Source organism: Oryza glaberrima, chromosome 9 (genome assembly GCF_000147395.1).
Source record: "Oryza glaberrima chromosome 9, OglaRS2, whole genome shotgun sequence".
Lineage (NCBI taxonomy): Eukaryota > Viridiplantae > Streptophyta > Magnoliopsida > Poales > Poaceae > Oryza > Oryza glaberrima.
This window is the reverse complement of record NC_068334.1, coordinates 17,701,525-17,717,376: the sequence shown is the minus strand read 5'-3', so window position 1 is coordinate 17,717,376 and position 15,852 is coordinate 17,701,525. Positions and strand designations below refer to the sequence as shown.

General features: G+C 46.3%; 3 protein-coding genes across 3 annotated transcripts; 1 reads left to right on the top strand and 2 right to left on the bottom strand.

Moving 5' to 3' along the window:
- Positions 1 to 3,100: 3,100 nt before the first annotated feature.
- On the top strand, positions 3,101 to 5,706 carry LOC127784832 (IRK-interacting protein-like). Its single transcript, XM_052312227.1, has 2 exons — positions 3,101 to 3,585; positions 4,165 to 5,706. The coding sequence occupies exons 1-2, from the start codon at positions 3,286 to 3,288 to the stop codon at positions 5,704 to 5,706; spliced, it is 1,842 nt and encodes a 613-aa protein (XP_052168187.1). The 5' UTR covers positions 3,101 to 3,285.
- Positions 5,707 to 5,917: 211 nt separating this feature from the next.
- Positions 5,918 to 9,138, bottom strand: LOC127784833 (uncharacterized). Its single transcript, XM_052312228.1, has 4 exons — positions 8,504 to 9,138; positions 7,059 to 7,342; positions 6,664 to 6,891; positions 5,918 to 6,564 (listed from the first exon to the last, which is right to left on the bottom strand). The coding sequence occupies exons 1-4, from the start codon at positions 8,988 to 8,990 to the stop codon at positions 6,115 to 6,117; spliced, it is 1,449 nt and encodes a 482-aa protein (XP_052168188.1). The 5' UTR covers positions 8,991 to 9,138; the 3' UTR covers positions 5,918 to 6,114.
- A 951-nt stretch (positions 9,139 to 10,089) lies between these two features.
- Positions 10,090 to 13,925, bottom strand: LOC127784186 (uncharacterized). The gene is made up of 7 exons (XM_052311378.1): positions 13,499 to 13,925; positions 12,965 to 13,177; positions 12,735 to 12,887; positions 12,400 to 12,519; positions 12,240 to 12,326; positions 11,679 to 12,146; positions 10,090 to 10,967 (listed from the first exon to the last, which is right to left on the bottom strand). Exons 1-6 carry the CDS (start codon positions 13,856 to 13,858, stop codon positions 11,709 to 11,711), a joined length of 1,371 nt encoding a protein of 456 aa, XP_052167338.1. The 5' UTR covers positions 13,859 to 13,925; the 3' UTR covers positions 10,090 to 10,967; positions 11,679 to 11,708.
- Between the last annotated feature and the right edge of the window lie 1,927 nt (positions 13,926 to 15,852).

The window sequence follows — 15,852 nt, the reverse complement described above, 5'->3', positions numbered from 1 at the left end:
TATGTTTTTCTTTTATTTTAGCAAAACGACCGACGATTGAAGGATAAGAGGGAAGAGATAATTAACCTAACCTAACCAAGAGTGGACAGAAAGCCAGAAAGGACTAGGAGCTCACATGCACCTGTCATACTTAAACTAAGGGGTGAATTCCAAATGACCTTAACACCACCTTGTCCTGAACAACAGCCCGGACAAAAATGGATTCTAAGGCTATTTTGTTGTGATTTGTAAAATCAATCACAATGGATTAATAAATTAATAACCCTCAAACAAAATGGACTCACACATCCCTAGTATAATGGATGGGCATCACTGGATGCCATTTTGGATTAAACAAACACCATCATGGACACAGACATCCATCCCTTCCAGGTATACAATCTGCAACAATCTGCAGCTACCCTTGGCTTCGCATACTGCCCCCTAGCTGGAGTATTTTGTTCCTTGCTTTGTGCCAAGACAAAGGCCTCTTTGGGGGTATTGCCTGCCTGGTTTCGTTTTCTTGCTCTGAAAACTCCTTTTAAAAATTTGCAGATCAGATGCATGCAAGACAATAGAAGGGTTCACATCAAAGGTATGCCACTGCCAAAAGAAAATAATTTTGAAGTTGATTTTAAGTTTTTTTTTCCATTGTAGTTTATTTTTCCAGCATTGGCTTTAAAATTGCTAAGAACACATATATAGAGAAGGTTTACTCACAAATAATTTTATTCTGTTGATAAGTTTATAATCAGCTCTTACTCAATCAATGGGGTTGTAAAAGGTTAAGATAAGATACGCTCAAATTGTTTGGTTTAGTGCCTTTTTAGGCTTTAGTAGCACGCAGCCCCTGTGGTTAACTTGACAATGAGACGTCCAATCTTGTTCCTTCCATGCATGTATGCATGGCCATGGTGAGGCCAATGTGCAAAGATCCATCTAGCTAGATGCCATTGGAAAAGCACTCCGATACAAAGGAAAATTCAGTAAAGGTGTAAAGAGGAGAAAAGGAATGGATAGATCACCTTTTTGTTGGTTGTGTTGTCTCTTGCAAAAAACCTTTCACAGATCACTTGTTGAGAAATTTCCATGGATAAAGTTAAGAATGATTAACCTACCCCCTTAACATATCTTGAGTCCTGGCATAAGATTCTTGGGCCTTTTGGATTGGACATATGTACAGCTAGGACCTTGAGCTTTACATCTAGTATGCTCTCTGCTTGACACTTCCCTGAGGGTTTAATTTAAGATTCAAGATAGGTGTATAACTTGGATCTTGTAAACCTTTTTACAGCTAACTTTTGACCAATCCTGCACTAAGCTCAAAACAATGCGAAGAATGACAGACTCCTTGAGATCCTCCCCTTAAAAAAAAACAATCAAGGAAAAAGGAACATCTAAATCTCTGTCTCTGCTTCAGCAGTTCATAAGTTCCAGAGGATACTATGATTTTTAAAGCCATTAGGGCATGATCAAATTTTTTAGATAATGGATTAAACCGGCCTCTACACTAAAAAAAAATGTACACAGCCCATTAGGGCATGATCAAATGTAGAACCTGATGTGGCTCTTAAAGCACAACTCAGTTAGAGATTATCATCATATAACGATTGAGATAACAAATGCTCTAACCATTAGTATACGGATTTTTTTATTACATTCTTTCCTCTTCCCTACTCTTACACAGCACAATTTTCTTTTATAAACAATAAAAATCATTGTTAAGCCCATATTAATCTTATAACAACATTTCTCTCTACTCTCATCTATATCATGTTAGCAAATTTGTCTGGTTGTTGTATATTCGCTTAAGAAGGTATGTAAAGATACTAAATTTTACACTAAGAAAAATAGTACCTTAATGTTTGTAAAATTCTTTATGGTATACTGACATGGAGAGATTTCAGAGTGCATTTTAAGTTTTGAGGAAATGGATCATCAGCAACAACTGCATCTACCCAAAAAAAATACCAATAACAACAACAACTGCATCTTATACGCTTCATTCTTTTTAGAAATGGTAGTTACAGCCAGGTTGCATTCCTGACGAAAGGTCCATCCTTTTAATAGTTTATCTTTCAGAAGATAAAAAAAAGCTTATCAGTATTCCGTCCGCGTCGCGCGTGATAGCTAGCTGAGCTAAGCAGAATGTCTGTCTCGTGTCTGAGCTAACCATAAAAAAAGAAAAGAAAATGTTCAGTCCGAGCTCCAACCAGAATGTTGCCACGAGCTTAGCCTGACACGGCAGCGTGTGTCACCGGCGGCGATCGCGGTGGCCGCCGCCGCCGGAGAGGAGAGCGACGGCCGGGAATTTAATGCGCCGTCGCCGCCTCGGTTGGACAGCAAATCCGCCACCGCGGGGCAAGCAAGCAAGCAAGAAAGCCTGCAGGGCATCGCAACAGAGATGTCCATTAATGGCCGGGTTGTTGCAGATAGAGGTAGTGTTGGCATTGAGATTTTTGACCTACCTCCAACTACCAACCATAAACAGGTGAAAAATAGTGACAATGGCTTGAAATTTGTGCAGATACAGAGGTGTGTTTAGTTCACGGTCAAAATTGAAAATTTGGTTGAAATTGGAACAATGTGATGAAAAAGTTGGAAGTTTGTATGTGTAGAAAAATTTCGGAGGGAAATTTGTGCAAATATAAAACTCTATTTCAAGTGTATTTCACTACTCAGCACTGCAGTAGAAGAAAGTTTTCGAGAAAACATTTTTTTTAAAGCATAATGCAAATACTAGGTGGATCGGTACCACTTTGATTTGGTAGAATCGTAGTATGTAAGGTACTAGCAAACGGATCGAGATACTGATAATCTTTGTCTCAAGAAGCCGATGAATAAACAGAAAAAAACGTAACCTTAATCACCAACTTGTCGGCTGTTTCTTTAATTGGTCGGTAGGATGTAATACACCTTTACAAGATTTTTGGCAAAGGAGGCCCGAATTTGAGGTGGTACTCCTACCAATCAAGCAAAGTATACACAAAGCAGCATCGAATCTACATAATGCAGCTAAAAGCAAAAAAAAAAGAAAAGAAAAGAAAGCCAAAAAAAAGCTCAAAAGAAAAGAGGGCCTTGCTTGCAGCAAGCACTGGCAAATCTCTTCAAATGTGCAGTTCCCTCCACCTCCTCAATCTCTCTCTCAATCTGTCACTCTCCTCTGCAACAACCACTCTCTGTCTCAAGAATCTACTGTTCATTTCCCCCTCCATTGCTTCTCCTCACCCGTGCTCGCTTGCCTCGCTCTGCGTTCCAAGAATCCTTGGGGCAAGCGAAGGCGAAGCAGCCTTTGACTCGCCTGACATGGCCATGGCGGCCGCCGCAGCCGAGGCGTTCGGCACGGCGGCGGCGACGTCGACGCCGCCGGTGCAGGCAACGCGGCAGGACGTGCAGGCCGCCATCGCCAAGGCGGTCGAGCTGCGGGCGCTCCACGCCGCGCTGCTGCAGCGCGGCGGCGGCGGCGGCGGAGGCGGCGGCGCCAGCGCCAGCCGCAGCCCGGCCATCATCCGCCTCCCGCCGGCCGCGTCCCCCGCGCTCTCCAGGGCGGGGGCGGCGGCGGCGGCGGTGGCCACCGTCGACGAGGACTACCCGGTGTTTACTCCGGTGAGCGAGCTTTTCTTGCGTACAGTCACCCTGTCACTGCAATCTTTGATGCTGCCATGGCGATGTGCCTTCTTGGTTCATCTCTTCTCGTTTTCAAGGGTCATTCGTTGGTGATGAACTTGAGCCATTCATTAGTTCTCCTTAACTTGCATGCTCTTCTTGCTGCTAGCATGTTCTTCCTCTTCTTGACAGCTAATCCCAGATGCTCCTACTATTACTCTGCAATTAATAGGACATGTAATGCAGTTAAGCAACAGTAAAAGTTGCGTTATCTCAGATTCTTTTGATGTCACATTCTCACCTTTTTCTGAAAGAAGATTGATGACACATCTGTGGAGTAATCTCTTGCTGTGCTTTAACCTATAGCAGCAACCTGTACTTTGCCTTGGTAAATGGTAAAAATTGGAAACTTTCAGTTGCAACTCCATGCAGATTGCAGAAATGTGGGTTGCAATGTGCCATTCTGTTTGGATTTCTTCACATTTTTTTTTTCAATCTCACTGTCCCTGAATTTGTTCTGTTCTTTCGCAAGATTTTTTTGGCTAATTTTTGGCTTGAATTTCTTGTTAAATTGGTCAGGCTTACGATGAGGAGCAAATGGCCGGACTCAGCCACATTTGCCAGGACAACCGGAGCCGGTCGGAGAACTGGAGCGGCATCGCGTTGGGCGGCGGCGGCAGCGGCGACGACGACGACGACGCGGCCTTCTCCGACTACGACAACCTCAACGCCTTCTCGTCCTCGAACAGCGAGCTCCGCTTCCCGTCGTCCACCGACCATCACCGGCGGCACAAGGTCCACCCGGCGTTCTTGCACTCCGCGCCGTCGGCCGACCGTTTCCTCGCGTCGGCGGGGAGGGCGACCATGGCCGGCACGGCGGAGCTGCTCAAGGCGCCGGCGACGTGCGGCAGCGCGTTCCGGCCGGCGACGATCGGCCGGGACCACGGCATCGACGTCGGGGCCCTCAAGTTCCTCGCCAGCAGCGGCGCGCCGCTCTCGGCGGCGGCGGCGGCGGCGCAGCCCCGGCCGGCGAAGCACAGAGGGGCGCAGATCCTCTCGTGGCTCTTCCCGAGGGCGAAGAAGAAGGCGAAGCCGATGTCGCCGAGCGCCATCGAGCGGGAGAACATGTCGCAGCTGCTCAAGGAGTGGGGGTTGCTGTCGCTCGACTCGCTCCGGCGAGAGCTCGCCGACGCGAACGCGCACCGCGACGCCGCGCTGCAGGAAGCCGCCGAGATGAGGTCGTCCCTGGGAGAGCTCACCACCAAGCTCGCCGGCCTCGAGGCCTACTGCTCGGAGCTCAAGAAGGCACTGCGACTAGCGACGAGCTCAACCAGCAACGCTCAACCATCATCATCCTCCATGTCGAGGAGATCAACGCGATCGATCGGAGCAAGCCGGGAGCTCCCGGGGCCGGTCAGCCATGAAGCCATGGTGGAAGGCTTCTTGCAGATCGCCTCCGAGGCGCGGCTTTCGGTGAAGCAATTCTGCAAGGCATTGATCCAGCAGGTCGAAGAACCTGACAATGGATTGATAGAAAAACTAAACATTCTTCTCCAACCTTACCAGCTCATGATCACTGACAACAAGCATTGCTCCAAGCTGGTGCTGTACCATCTGGAAGCTCTGATGAACCAGGCAATGTACCAGGACTTCGAGAACTGCACGTTCCAGAAGAACGGCTCGCCGCGGTGCCTCGATCCCAAGCAAGGATCCCAAGAGAGCTTCGCCTCCTTCGTCGCGCTGCGCAACCTGAGCTGGAACGAGGTGCTCAGGAAGGGCACCAAGTACTACAGCGAGGACTTCAGCCGGTTCTGCGACCAGAAGATGAGCTGCATTGTGTCCACCCTGAAGAATTGGTCCCGGCCATGGCCGGAGCAGTTGCTGCAGTGCTTCTTCGTCGCCGCCAAGTGCGTCTGGCTGCTCCACCTCCTGGCCTTCTCCTTCACCCCCGCGCTGACGATCATGCGGGTCGAAGAGAGCCGCGTGTTCGATCAGATGTACATGGAGAACATCCTACCTGACAAGCAGCAGCTGCACAATCCTTGTCAGGTAAAGATCATGGTAATGCCGGGGTTCTATGTCCAATATCGAGTGCTCAAGTGCAGAGTGCTCACAACTTGATAAGTAGCATAATTGAGATTCATGGCTTAGCTCTCATTGACCAATAGCTTGTGTGGTTTAAGTGTAACAAACTTTATGTTCAGTACAAAGTACAGAAATGTCAGTGTTGAACAATATGTTTGGGAGTAACTTAACAGGCCCATAATTGGGATAATCCTTAGATAATTATTGAAATGCTTATGTATTCCTCCAATGGTATGCTATGATCAACAAAAACATTGCATCACAACATAATGTTTCAGATGTTATGAAAGCCTCTCCCTTGGTATATCCAGAAACCTAGTAAGGCTCTGAACATTTCTAGCCAGGCTTCTACACTTAAATGGAACAAAACTGAGCATACTGCCCAAGAGAACTATGTAAATGAAGACATACATATGCACATTAGAAGCTTGCAGCATGAAAGGATCACACCCAGCTGGTTCCCACTGAAAGATCATCAATCCGAAATGACAAATCCCCCACATAGTCCTCATCAACATCTACTCTAGGTTCAATGCTCTCAATTAGATTCCAGGGTACTTGAGGTAGCTCAGATTGTGGGGGAAGTTTCGGAGAGCGAATGATCCTTTCTACAGGACCACTAGGTTTCTCCCACATGAGCAGGTGGAGCTGGATGGGGCGCACCGCAAGGCGGTGCAAGGAAAGCTTTTGGCTGAGGGAGATGGTGTCGAAGCAGCGGATCGCTCCTGAGCTGGAGATCATCCAGGGAAGGACCTTCTCATTGGACACCCTTGAGATAACTAGCAGTTTTGATGCCTCCCTTGCCTGGTTGAACAGATCGCGGAGCCCTGACCGTGTCGATGGCGCCTCATTGTCCTTGTCATTGTCAACCACTGAAGATATGAAGATAAAACCCTGCCAGAAAGAAATGTGTCACAGTGTGTTCCATGTGTAGTTCTAATTGTTCAGGTACACTATTGTCGGCATTGTGTACAGTGTCAAGTGACAAAGTACCTCTTCAGTACGGCTGATGGCGAATCCTAGCCTCGTGTCACCTTCTTCAAGTGGAATCTCCAGCGGCATCTCTTCTGCTATGGAGCTGTACCAAAGTCGGGCTGCTTTCACCACCCCAATATCTACCCCATGGTAATCCTCAAAACCATACAGGGTCGCATTCGTGACGTTAGACAGATCAGACAAAGAACCTGAATTAACAGTTGCAGACGCTGTCTCTCCAGATATCTGTACATTTTGAAGTGCAAAGATCACATCTTAATAAGTAGAGTTAACCAAATCAACTCTTATCTGGGGTTTTATGTTCATAGTCCGGTTCAATCTACTGAAGGTTCAGTTAAGCAACAGGAAATTTAGGCTGCAAAAAGCCTGAAGCAGGGAGATTGTATCTGCACCTTGGTGAGAAGAGCCTCACTCTGCACATTCATGAACTCGATGGGGATTCCTGAGACCTGCGAGGAGTAGATCCACGCGTTGGCACGGGCAAGGGTGTCCTCAAAGGACTCGTATCGACATGAATTCAGGTCCAGAGCTTTGGGGAGGACGAGCATCGAGAGGTAGCTGCTGGAGTTGGGCATGCGCAACGAGTCACGCATCTTCTTCTCCCATGGGTATGCAACATAACCATCCTGAAGTTGTGCCCTGCTCAGGGCTGATGCCACTCTTGTGCTCCTAGTGCCTTCATGAATCAAGGGAAAGTCACATACTTTCCATAGAAAGATAATCCAAAAAACCACAACAAAAGAGATTATATGTTTCATTACCCAAAAATTCACAACGAAATAGATTATCTGTTTCTTACTTAAAACTTAAAGTCAGGGATGGAAGCATCTACCAGTTGTTCAGAAGCGCTGAATTCTACAGGAAAACGCACATGCTTGACAAAGAAAAGTTGCACCAGGGCACTAACAGTTATAACTTCTAGCCAGGTAGATCAAAAGCCATATATGTCCAGACCAGCCTAATCAGATAAGAGTGCGGTAGTTATGTCCCAACAGTAATGAACGAACTAATCAGGAGGCCACAAACGATGACTGTTTATAACGACTACAAAGTCTAGTCCACCATAGAAATTCCATCTTCCCCGGGGATATGAGAATTGAGAAAACGAGTGAACATTACGAGGTATCTAGAAATTGATCACCACCTAGACAAACGACCAATCTCTACCAAAGCAATTAGCCTGACATTGTTTCCGAAACGTCTTCCATATTCTCCCATACTTTATCACTATTTTCTTTCCACTTTGCTTCCATTATCTTTTGTCATGTAGCTATCGTTCTTATCATTGATAACTACAGGCAGATTAGTTTTCTCTCCGTGAGAGAAAGACACACACTTATGCAAGGAAATTAGGCCTGCAACAACGCGCTGAAAGATCAGCTTATCAGAATATTCTTGGTGGGGGTTTTGAACCTCAAAGAGTTGACAGCAAACTTGTCTTTTTCACAACAGGTGTAAAAACACATGTAGAGGCCAAGAAAGGCACAAAATGAAAACAAGATTAAATGCCGCATCTGTCTTGTTGATACTCCTGTTTCGTTCGTTTCACTCTTGTTTATATTTTACCAACACATTGAATGAACACACACAAGAAAAAATTCTCGTAATGAAATGAACACACCGAACTTCTCTGAAATCGATTTGATCAGCAAAAAGGTTCAGTTCATAACACCAAGGATGAGCTGAAGCGGCAGAACATTTCTATACTTGAATCAACTTGAAATAGTAATATATTTTTTGGTTGAATTCGTCTGGAACAGCAAAATTGCAAAATGCGCGGCAAAACGGATGAACTATTTAGATTTCAGAGCGATGAGCAGTGAGCGAAGTAGTTTACCTTGCAACAAGAGGCACTCGCTTTCGAGGCGGTCGACGAAGCCAAGAACGTAGTTGGGGTCGTGCAGGGAACGCAGCACGTACTGCTTCTTCCCACCTCCGCCGCCGCCTCCTCCTCCGCCTCCGCCACCGCCTCCGCCGCCGCCGCCGCCGCCGGAGTGAGGGAGGATGCAGGCCTGCAGCTCGCTGCCTCCGCGGACGCGCACCTCGACGGAGGTGTCCCCGCGCTTGAACGCGGCGTGCATCGCCTTGTGCAGCGCGGCGCGCCCCCCCTTGAACGGCGCCTCCAGCACCGCGGCGCCGGGGCCGGGGCCGCCGCCGCGCCCCACCCGGACCGCCTCCACCACGTCCCCTTCCTGCACCACCCCTCCGCCGCCGCCCCACTCCTCCGCCTTGGAGCTCCCCGCCACGCACTCCAGCACCACCACCTGCCCCCGCTCCCCCGCCGCCGCCGCCATCTTCCTCCTCGCGTCCTCCTGCTCCATCATCGATCGCCCTCGACCTCGAGTGATCAACCTCTGCAACGATCGCGTGGGCCAAGTGGGGCGGCGACTTTCTCTAGAATACTCTGCGCGGCCTCGTGCTCCTCGCAGACTTTGCGCCCCGCGCGGCCGCGGCGGCGCGCGCGGCGAGAGGGGGGAGGGGTTAAAGAAGAGGAGAGGAGAAGGGGGCAAGTCGCCGTCGAGGTGGTTGACGACGACGACCAATCGCGCCGCGTCACGTTTCGTTTCGTTTCTCACCTCTCGCGCGCGCGAGGGCCGCTCGATCCGTTGCTGCGTGGCCCACATGTCAGGGACAGGGGGTATTGCATAGTACTCTCTCTATCCAAAATGTCACTGCATATTTCAATTTTTTTTCTATTTTTAAAAATACATAGTATAAACGCAGTCTCACACAACACGTATACAATAGCCCTATTACCATAGACGTCTTGCTTTTGACAAGTACATAACTTACCACTGAATGAATAATTAATCGTAAATAGGATACTTGGGTAGGCTGATTCCACCACCACAGTTAAGTTACGCTCATTTTGTGCATATTTTATTTTTTTGGTTTTTTTCGAATGAGATTAGTATATTTACAACATCTATGTTCTAGATAATTAGATTAAATTATTGATCATAACTTAAGAAATTATTTTAATACTTATTGGTTATATGTATGTATATTAGTTTCTTGGTTTTTTCATATGATCCACGAGTGAATTCCTTTCTACTTTTAGTAATAAAAGAAATACAGTACTCCTATAATTTAAACTTTTAGATGGAGTACAGTTGGAATTTTGATGGATTGATGGGATCGGCGGCCGCCTCGTTGGATTATCTGGCCTTTGGATTTGATGTGTCCACCTCCGAATTGAATGCGATTCGGTGAATTCCTGATCACTTGTTCAGGTTGTTCGTACAGTGCAGGGCGTGTTTTGATTATTCCGTTTTTTTACGGTCACGAGTTGATTTTGACTCCTGTTCTTTTCCTCTTACCGATTTAAGAGTAATGCTTGCAAACTATTACGGGTATGCTTGCAAGCTTCTTAAACGTTGCGAGTTCTGCAAAAACTAAGTTTCTTATAATACCTTTTTTTTCTTAACGAAACAAATTTTCAATTTTAAAGTACTCTACGTTCTAAAATATAGTAGCCTAATACTAAGATTGAACACTTAATCCGGTACTGTAAATCTGGATAATTCGAAGTACCATATGATGTCTAATTAGTTCTACGTAATTGGGGTAGCTAATTTATTCATTTGTACACCCTTGAATATTATCTCAAAAACCAGATAATCCATAATCGATTCAGAGCTGATTCCTTTGTAAATTTGACTACTATTTCCTATTGATCACATATGTTCCAAATTTCCAAGCTAAGACTTTGTTGGTTAGATGCTATTGGAGAGCTCCCAAATGGAGTCAACTTCATCAGATTGCCCCTGGATTTCCCAACCCAATGGCTATATGTATAAACGATGATGAAGCTTGGAAGCAATGGCATATGCAGAGCCCGCCAGCGGCAAGCAATCCAGGTATCAAATTGTGGGACAACTTGCAAATACATAGGCACATAAGTTGTACTACTGGAAGAAAAAGAATCAGGAGCTCCTGATGGACAGAATCCAGGAGTATATATATCTAATCATCTGGCAACTCGTATGAAGAATTTTTTGTGTACCTGGTAAACAAGTAATATAGGAAAAATGTGCAGGTATGAACTGCTGGATTCCGTTTGATAAATTAAGCCACTAATTAAAAAAGAGCGATAGATTCAAGAGCAGAGAGACGCTGACTGTGCAGATCCAAATGGCATATTATACATCGGAGCAGATACCAATGACGAAGATGAACAGCTTGAATTGGTCGGTTTCATCATAGACATAAATAAAGTATGTAGCAACTTGCATCGATATTTTTTGTTTACAGAAACAGCAGGAGCCAGGATGAAGCTACCAATTTCGTCTCTTCCTGCTCTGAAATGCCGAAACAATGGATTGGTCAGCGTATCAACCAAGTTTTTAAAAGAAAAAAAAAAAGAGCTGCTGCACCCGGTTAAAGAAAAGGGGACATGAAGTTAACTGACGTTTTACACGATGTGCATCTTAAAAGAAATACTATGGATATATAGTATCAAAGAAGCTGACTGTATTTGATCCCTAAAAAGCGGACAAACTGAAAAGTTGCAGCCGATGTGTTCTCAGATGTAATTTAACGTCCAAAAGTCTTTCAGTAATAAAGAAACAACTAACAAAAAGAAATAAAGATCTAGAGAATAAACAGATATCTACAGTGTATCTGGTAACAGAATACTGAGTTACAGTTAATACACAAATCAAAATGAAATATAGAATATCAATTTGCTGTATCTGCTGATCTGGCAAAGGCTGTCAGCCTATCACCTAGAGATGTACTCCCTCCATCCTAAAAAAGGCAAACCCTGGCCATGAATCTGAACATGTCCAGGGTTTGTCTTTTTTTAGGACGGAGGGAGTATTGCACTAATATTGGCTACGGTTCTGAGGACTAGCAACAGCAAAGATGATGGAAGAGGAAGACAAAAGTACACAGTACAAAGAAAAAGAATATACATTGAAGAAAGGTGCACTGAATAAAGTCACATATTTGATAGTAGAATAAATTTAACAAAAGCTGTGGAACTGAATTTAGTCATGTATTCAGTGTACCTGTAATTGGTAATAACTGCAGTCTAAACTCTACATCCATCTCTTTGTAGCTCTGTTCCTTGAGTCTTGCTGGCTTTGCCGTCTAGTCCTTTTAAAGTCTCCATTGGTGGATATACGTTGCTTCTGTCTACCGACCAAACTTGTTTCAACATTTGGATCTATACGGTTCTCTTTTAATGGACTAGTCGACCGAAGCTTGCCAGCTGATGAGTTTTTTGTTGGAAAACATGCGCTTTCCATTGAGAATCTAGAACTACCCTTGTATTCAGAGTCTCCAGCAATGCCATCATCAACCTTAAGATGATCATCAAGGCACTCTCTTGGTGCTACAGGAGACTCAGAATCTGATGATGATGGGCTAGTGCTGCTCATATCATAAAGAACATTACTTGACATCACTGGCAGTTCAGAGCAGCTAGTACTTAAATTGACAGAAGATGTTCTTTTAGCCCTTGTTAATTCAACAACCTTGAGTATGAAACATTGAAACAAGACATGTTACAACTTTACCAGAACACACAAAGAAAAATCACAAGATGTAAGTAGCAATGGACCACTTACCATCTGCTTTAAAGCTGACATGTCCTTCTTCAGTTTAGATATCACCATGTTTTTTCTTTTAAGAATTTCTTGCAGCTCTGCTATTCTCTGCATATAGACAGATGGATAACATAAGTATATATAATTCACATGGTTGGCATACCACCGCGACAATTTGTACCTTGGCATCAGCAGTGCTAGATGTATGTGCAGTTGCAGCCAGTTCCTTTATGATTGCATCCTTCTCTTCGCATTCTTTCTGAAGGTTGTACAATTCCTGTTCTGCCGCCAGGGAACTTAGCTGGATGCAATTGACCAGAGTGTCACCAGTCAGCAACATTTAAAGCAGGAGAAATGTTCAGATTTTATCAAAGCACTCCGCTCCATAATGAAGGTAATACTGAAATGTTGATCAATAATTCGTACATTGAAAAAAAAAACTGTACATGAACAATTAACAATGATGACGTTGCGCATAAATAAGATGCTTTCACCACAGAATGGAGTAGGATTTACCTGATTGTCCCCATTTACATGATTATCCACCGATGACACAACACTCCAGCAAAAGTCTGAGAGGTCTGACATTCGGCGCTCTTCATGGTCCATATGACTCACGCTGGACCTATCAACAACATCAGATTTTGCATCGTCCATTCCACAGATATCCTGCACTCGTCCACCATATGAAAAGGAAGTGAGATGAAAATACCTCATGGAACAAGCTCTCTTTAAAGACATAATACCTTTGTCTTGTGAGGAGTAGCAGCAATCTCTGGCTTTGCACACGCACAGCATCTAGCTCCGTCATAATCTCCTACCTTCTTGCTACCCACCAACTCAGATTTTCCCTGCTCCGAGGAAATGAAGGTGTTGCACTTGACATACTGCTGTTGCAGGGAGTTCATCTCGTCAAACAGATCATCAAGCTTCTGCTGCATGCTTTGAAGCACCTCATCCTGCATACCATAAACATTTCTTCGTACGATTACTTAAGGCTGCAAGAACAGCATGTAAAAGCCGAGATATCGTGCATATAGCACATTACCGCAAACATTAGAATATGCGACATTCAAGTGGAACCTAATCACCTACGAGGTACTATAATAAAAGTCATATACGCATAGCACTTGGGCGAAATGACAAGAACACACAGGCTTCAGTATATATGAGATCACTAAAATCAACAAAGGGGTTCAACACTTCAATCTATTAAGTATTAGCTATGTGACTAATAAATCTGGGATAAGGCGAAATATATGAGATCAGTAAAACCAAACCCTAATATGAATCGATCGCTGGAGTTGCTCGATGCGGCGGGCCTCGTGGGAGCGGGAGGAGGCAGCCGCGACGGTGGCGACCAGGAGCACGCGGTGGAGCGGGCTGAAGAGCTCCCACGCCACCGCCTCATCCGGAGGGAGCCCCGGCGCGGCCGAGGCGGCGGACGTCGCCTCCTCGGCGCCGACGAGGCGGCCCTGCAGCGACACCCACGCGTGCCGCCGCGGGCTCGCCGGCTCGCGGAAGCGGCTCGTGAGGGCGGCGCACCGGCGCCGCGGGGTGGACGAAGAAGAGGACACGGACACGCGGGAGGGTGGCCCGCCCGGCGGAGGGGTCGCCTCGCCGACGGCGGCGGCGACCATGGCGACGGCTGACGAATCGCGTTTCGAATTGGGGATTTTTTTTTTTTTTTTTTGGTTTGAGCGGGTGATTTTGACGAAAGTGGTTTTCGAAATGTGAAATACTGGAGACGTCTTGTCGAAACGAAACGGCTAAGTTGTGGAGACCAGCTGTTGCCTTGTTGGGCTTTGAGAAATCCAGCCCATTTTGGAACGGGCCTCAAGGCCCAAACCTATGTAGCTTCAAGTGGGCTATAGTAAAACTAACCGTATTGTTTTGCACTCAGTTTTCACCCAATAAAGTATAGGAAGGAAATAAGTCTACTATGCCTCCCTCAACTCATACCCTAGTTGAATCGTATCCCTCAACTGCAAAACCGGCTATAACCCGTCCTCCAACTCACAAAACCGTTGCAAATCAACTCTTCAGACGATTTGGGAGGTGGTTTCGTCCGACGTGGCATCTGCAACCCCGTTGACTAGCTGCGTCAGCATGTGGATCGGACCACATATGTCAGTGTCTTGTAGAGGCGGTGGCGGTGCCTGGTAGTGGTGCACGGCGGTGGCCATGGCATGACGGCGAACAAAGGTGTGGCGGTGGAAACCAAGGGCATAGGCAAGAAGAGGGGAACACGATGGACCTTACCGACGCAATTACGACAACGAGAGGCGACGAGAGTGGCCGGCAGCGAGCTTGAAAAGGCGACGACCTCGGGTTGATGTCGACGACAGCGCTCTGATGATGTCCAAGTGAAGCAGAGGTGAGGCCGAGCTTCTCCTTCGTCTTGCGAACTCGATAGTGGCGACAGCCACCTCAGGCGACGACGGTTGCAGCGGTGCGGCTCGGCTAGAGCGGTGGCCTTGGGCGAACATAGAGATAAAGCGCTCAGGGAGGCGGCTAGGGCATGAGTTCAAACCAGGGTTGTATATATATAGGCGGAGGAGAGGAAGACCGGTCTAGAAACGGATGGATTCAGTGTGGAAAACTAGGGTTCATCCCGAGTTCGTCGGGATAAGAATATGGCCAAAATTCGCGGGATTTAACATGATATTGATGAGGCTTTCTTGGAGAGAAAAGGAGAGGAGATCGAGAAGAATCCGTTTCTGCAAGTAATTTGGAAAGAGAGGTGATGGGGAGGCCAGACTTGGAAGGAGAGGTTGCGCTACAGTGCATGGGCACGAACAAGAGATCGGCTGGAGGAGGAAGAATCTGGGAGAGGTAAAGTAGACTTTTGGTACTACAAGACACTGACATATTGGGCCCATGTGTTGACTCAGCTAGTCAAGGGGTCAAAGATACCACGTCGGACGAAACCGCCTCCCAAACCGCCCGAGGAGTCAATTTGTGATGGTTTTGTGAGTTGGAGGATGGGTTATACCCGGTTTTGCGGTTGAGGGATACTATTCAACTAATGGCATGAGTTGAGGGAGGTAAAGTAGAGTTCTTCCTTTTCCTATCATCCGCACGTCGGCATGGGGGCGTGCGCGTGCGAACGAGCACGCAGTTGACGCGTCCACCGCCGTCCCACCCCTATCTCGATCTCACCCGTGGCCGCCGCCGCTTTCCGCCATCTCGTTAGCCGCTAATCATCCCTTTTCATCCCCAAGTGCCACTGGGACTATCCTTCTTCGTCTCGGCAAGAGCCACCAAAGCCGCTTTCCCTCGGTTCACATCTTTCCTTCCATCCTGCATACCAACTACAGCGTGAAAGAATGGTAAATTTGCTTCATGGATAAATAGTTCTTTTTGCCACCTTTTCTTTATTTTGGTTAAGGAGATGAGCAATGATTGCATTTTATTTTGTATGCATCATGTTGGTAACAGATATTTTCTTTTACTTTGGTTTGCTATGTAATATTGTGATTTTGGGATAAAAAGAAATGAGATCCATGAGGTATTGAGTGATGAAATTGACATTTGTTGTGGCAGGGTAAACTCCATCCCCCTATTCAGTCTAAACACCCTTGGCGAACAAGTCAAAGTGATCTTTTACTCTTGGCAAATACTTTTCGACTCA